This window comes from Anabas testudineus, chromosome 7 (genome assembly GCF_900324465.2).
Source record: "Anabas testudineus chromosome 7, fAnaTes1.2, whole genome shotgun sequence".
In the NCBI taxonomy this organism is placed as follows: Eukaryota; Metazoa; Chordata; class Actinopteri; order Anabantiformes; family Anabantidae; genus Anabas; species Anabas testudineus.
In genome coordinates this window covers 23,812,818-23,817,781 of record NC_046616.1, presented here as the reverse complement: position 1 = coordinate 23,817,781, position 4,964 = coordinate 23,812,818, and the positions used below count along the sequence as shown (strand labels likewise).

Here is a 4,964-nt window from a genome sequence, read left to right as displayed (position 1 = left end):
ATGTGCAACTGAGATAATTTTTGTTGTGATTTGGTGCTATTTACATAAATTGCATTGACTTAAAAAATATGATGTATACACTTAAACTAACTCTGACAAACATCCCCATAAAATAAACAATACAGCATTATAAAATGTTACTGGACATCCACATGTAATGTCAGGTTGTTTGAAGGAATAGATGAAGAAATCAGTACTCTTCTCTGACATCTACTAAAACAGTCTCCACCAAACTCCTAAAGTTAAATATTGTCACTGTTATTATCCAATAATCATGTCCTGTAATATGAACCTAATGCAAGGAGAGAGAAAGTTATCTACCAGATCTAGTCCCTGAGCAGATAAACACGATGGAAAAGATACCGTTTGAAGAAAGTGATTTAGCAGGGCAACACCACAGGGGCATCGGAATGACGTCAGCAGCTGGTTCTGCCTTCTAGGAGAGACAGAGAAAGAGAGAGAGAGAGAGAGAGAGAGAGAGAGAGGAGCAGGGGCTGGAGAGCAGCGCGCCTCCCACATGGGCAAGACCAGAGGAGAAAGATCGGCGCCACTTTCACACTTTAATATCTTTTGTAATTCGTTTCCATTTGACATCGGCTGGTTATACAGTAAGTCCTCTTACACAGCAGATGATATATGAATATGGCTACAGGTGTACAGTTTTTTTGGTTAAGAGTGATGGTTATATACTTTTTTTACGTTAGCGTCATACTGTATGACTGACCAGTGCACATTTGTATTTTGTTAAATTATTTAAATTATTATTTGAGAATTATGATACATGGTCACGTAAATCACGTTGATTTAATAGATTCAAGTTGAATTTCTGGCGCGTATCCTTGTTACGCCTGATCAAGTGCAGCAGCTCCAGCCGTGAAACACGGACAAGCAAAATCTGCGTTTGTTGTTTACTGGAGTTCCCGCACGCTGTCTCGGTCATGTTGAAAATGTGTTCAAGGCAACTAATTGATGTCAACTCTCTCTGTTGTCCAGATTTCGTGGTGCGCCACTGGTGCGTAAAGGATCTGGCACCATCTCCAGAGCGCGCAAGAAGTACAGAGTGGAAACACCGCTATGCAAAGATATAAAAAAACATCATAGACCTGATCGTGGACCCGTTCAGCCTCTAAAATAACTGTTTGTTTGGTTGGCATCGGGGAGCGAGAGGATCAGAGAGGGAGAGAATCGGCAGATGGAACGATTTTCACTTTAACAAGAGAAAAAATAGCGCCAGTGGGGATGAGCGTGAAATGTTTTGTTGTCCTATGTTTTAAAGAACCGGAAAAGCAAAATCGATTCTGACTGATAGTGGACGGCTCATTTAGTGCGCGTAAAGAAATGAAAACTGAAATGTTTTCACGTCACGGGTACCAAACCGAAGAAACACACTTTTCTGCGGCCGGAGAATTTCTTTCAGAGATTATTACTGTGGTTTTATGTCTATGATTATCTCCATTACTGCATCTGTCTTTAGAGTAAGTTGGGGAATGGGGGTAATAGTCCCCAGGAACAGTTTACATTAGTACAGTGTGTTCTATTTGTCGGTAATGAAGCAAACATAACTACTACTGAATAATTACTGGAGTTAATGTCATCGTCTTTATTGACACGCTGTGGACCTCACATTTGGAACTGTTGCTCTAAATATTAATCTTAGTGCTGCTGTCTGTAAGTGACCAGAGGCTGAGCTGTTCTTCAGTAATGCAGCAAAAGGATTATGAGTCTACCTTAACTGAACTTTTTGATTTTGTTTGCTGAACTGTTCATAAGCTACATTTTAGGCTCCAAATGATGTTCACAGACATTTAGTTTGTTAACTCTGATCTCATTCCCTCTTCAAAATGGACAACATGTCCATGAATGTTGGTGCACCACCAGTTTGCAACGACTCTGTGGACTTATACTCCCTCACATCAGGGAACCATACTAACCTGAACTGCACTCCTCCTTCTGAATTCTACTTCTATGCCGACCTTTACATCATCTTACCGGTCATCTATTCTGTAATCTGTGCAGTAGGACTTACAGGCAACACAGCTGTCATCTATGTGATCCTCAAAGCCCCCAAGATGAAAACAGTGACTAATATGTTCATCCTAAATTTGGCCATCGCCGATGATCTGTTCACTTTGGTGCTGCCCATCAACATAGCTGAACACTTGCTGCACTACTGGCCTTTCGGTGAGGTTTTGTGCAAAGTCATCCTCAGCATAGACCACTACAACATCTTCTCCAGTATTTACTTCCTGACAGTTATGAGCATTGACCGCTACCTGGTTGTCTTGGCCACAGTGAGGTCCAAGCGCATGCCGTACCGCACCTACCGAGCAGCCAAGATCATCTCATTATGTGTTTGGATCCTTGTTATACTCATTGTCATGCCCTTCACAGTTTTTGCTGGCGTTTACGTGAACCCGATGGACGGCAGAAAGAGCTGTGTGTTAAGCTTCCCCAGCCCTGAAAGTCTGTGGTTCAAAGCGAGCCGTATCTACACCCTCATCCTGGGCTTTGCCATTCCAGTCTCAACCATCTGCATCTTATACACCATGATGCTCTACAAACTGCGGAACATGCGGCTCAACAGCAATGCCAAAGCGCTGGACAAGGCCAAGAAAAAAGTCACCGTCATGGTGTTCATTGTCTTGGCTGTTTGCTTGTTCTGCTGGACGCCGTTCCACCTGAGCACTATTGTGGCTCTGACGACAGACCTGAGAACCACGCCGCTGCTGATTGGGATCTCCTACTTCATAACCAGCCTGAGCTACGCCAACTCCTGCCTCAACCCATTCCTCTACGCCTTCCTGGATGACAGCTTCAGGAAGGCCTTCAAGAAGATGTTGGAATGTAGACCAGCTTAGAGACTTGTGACTTATGAGTGAGGACAGAGTGCTATTGGAAAGGCTGACTGAACCTTAGGTTCATATCTTGAATTTCAGTGTATGAGATGAAGTGACACCAGGCAACTTTTCAACTTTGTGTCTTTGATATCAAAAAATACTTAAAATGCTGCCTGTGAACTGCAGACTGCAGAACAGTCTTAATGTAATAAACCCAGCTATAAATACAGTCTACTGCAGTATATACAGCATACTCCAGGAAACCAAAGGGATGAAAAATGAGAAAGATCAGAACATTTATGAGTCCAGCTTTCTCTAGACAGAACTGTTCGGGTGTCACTATATTAAGACAATAACATCCTGACAAGAAAATCTGCAACCAGTACACGTGAATTGTGTGAGCAAGAGGAAACAAATTAAAGCATCATATTTATGAACATGATAGTTTCTCTGTTGCAGCCAGATTGTTTTGCATGTTTTATCTGGGATAGATTTACCAATGGAATCTAATTGTTTTCTAGGTTAACTACAGTTGTTAGATGTAAATGTTAGACCTTTATAATGAAGGTAAACACATTTCATCAGGAGGCACCAAACTGGGCTGGGTCACTGCAAACTGTTGTGACCTTCACTGGACTCGTCTGAATCCTGAAGATGGAGGAATGCCTCGGAGGGCTAAACATCTGCCGCGTGGGCAAAGTACAGCTCAAAGTGGGCATTACCGATCTGCAGGCTGTCAATCAAATCAACTTCGTGATAACAGTCAGGGCTGGAGGGCAACAGGATGGTCACACATGGTTGGTCACAAATCTGTGCAGTGGGACATATGGACAACACGACCATCATCGACATGGTCCTCGAAGCCCCCAACATGAAAGCAGTGACTAATATGTGGACATTGCTATCAATTAAAACTGGAGGGAGCAAATAAAAGTACTTTTAAAAGTCAGAGGTGGAAAGATGATTTGTGAAATCATGCATGCAAACACTGGAACTGCATTATGACAAATAACTGAATGAATGTCTGGAATTTAACCCATGAATTATGTTCTCCTCTGTATTTGTTTTCTAGAATACATATGTGCCACTTAAGGAACGATAGAGGGACCTTACCAGCCCTGACAACTGTACTGTAGATGTGATGGGACAGGAGGGCTATGTAAAATGTAATGTGTTTCTCTTCAGAAGTCTTTATTTTTTTGTGAGTTTTTGTCGCCCCCTGTTGACAACAGGGTGGTGTTACCTTCAAATGCAGCCAGAGCCATTTACAGCCTAAGGGAACTTCCACATGGTCACACTGTTTGTTTTTCGTGTTTCTGACATTTATGTGGTCAGCATTATGTAGGCAGGTTAACAAATATGGATAGTTAGCGGATACTTGTAAATAAGATCTTTTGGTACTTGCCTTACGCCTCATGCTGATCTTTTTCTCAGTTGTCATGACTTTGAAGAATATCTGATTGAGATTCACAGTCATACTGGAAAGATTTAACCTTTATCTCCATCTAGTGTCCTTGAATAGACACTTGTTCTGAGATAGATAAAAAATGTCATAGTGTTTTCAGATAACTAAGGCTCATGTCATAGTTATGCCAAAGTTGCTGATACTGAACAGAAATTTTGGGACAGGATTTTGGAGTTTCTTCCAATGTTCTTAGTGAGTTTGGTGTAATACAAAAGCATATGATACAGAAATCTTATTATTTTCTACACTATTGCTGCTGGTCTGTTGCTAAAGCTGAAATAAAGGCTCTATATGTGGACTTCATTGTGTTTTTTTATGAAATGGCAAAATGTAGATAGTACCAGTTAGTTTTTGGTTTTTTTTTTGTGTGTGTGTGTGTGTGTGTGTAGAACAAACAGATTACTATTTTTAACTTTTATTGGCTATAAAATGAGCAGATTTTCAACACTGCCTGCTCGCCTGTATGGCTCTGACTGCAACAACAGACACTCTATCACGCCATTTACACTTGGTTTTAAAATGTGTCTTGGGTCAGGTCACAAGCAAATGCCGCTAAATGGAAAACTTGAGTGATTCAATCAATCAATCACTTCTTGAGTTGGTCTGGGAGGAATTTGACCAGATATCTTATGTAGTGTGAACTCTAATATGGCCTCCAGTCC

General features: G+C 41.4%; 1 protein-coding gene across 1 annotated transcript; it reads left to right on the top strand.

Annotated features, from left to right (window-relative positions):
- The first annotated feature begins 510 nt into the window (after nucleotides 1-510).
- On the top strand, nucleotides 511-4,367 carry npbwr2b (neuropeptides B/W receptor 2b). The gene is made up of 2 exons (XM_026368519.1): nucleotides 511-608; nucleotides 994-4,367. Exon 2 carries the CDS (start codon nucleotides 1,842-1,844, stop codon nucleotides 2,856-2,858), a length of 1,017 nt encoding a protein of 338 aa, XP_026224304.1. The 5' UTR covers nucleotides 511-608; nucleotides 994-1,841; the 3' UTR covers nucleotides 2,859-4,367.
- The last annotated feature ends 597 nt before the right edge of the window (nucleotides 4,368-4,964 follow it).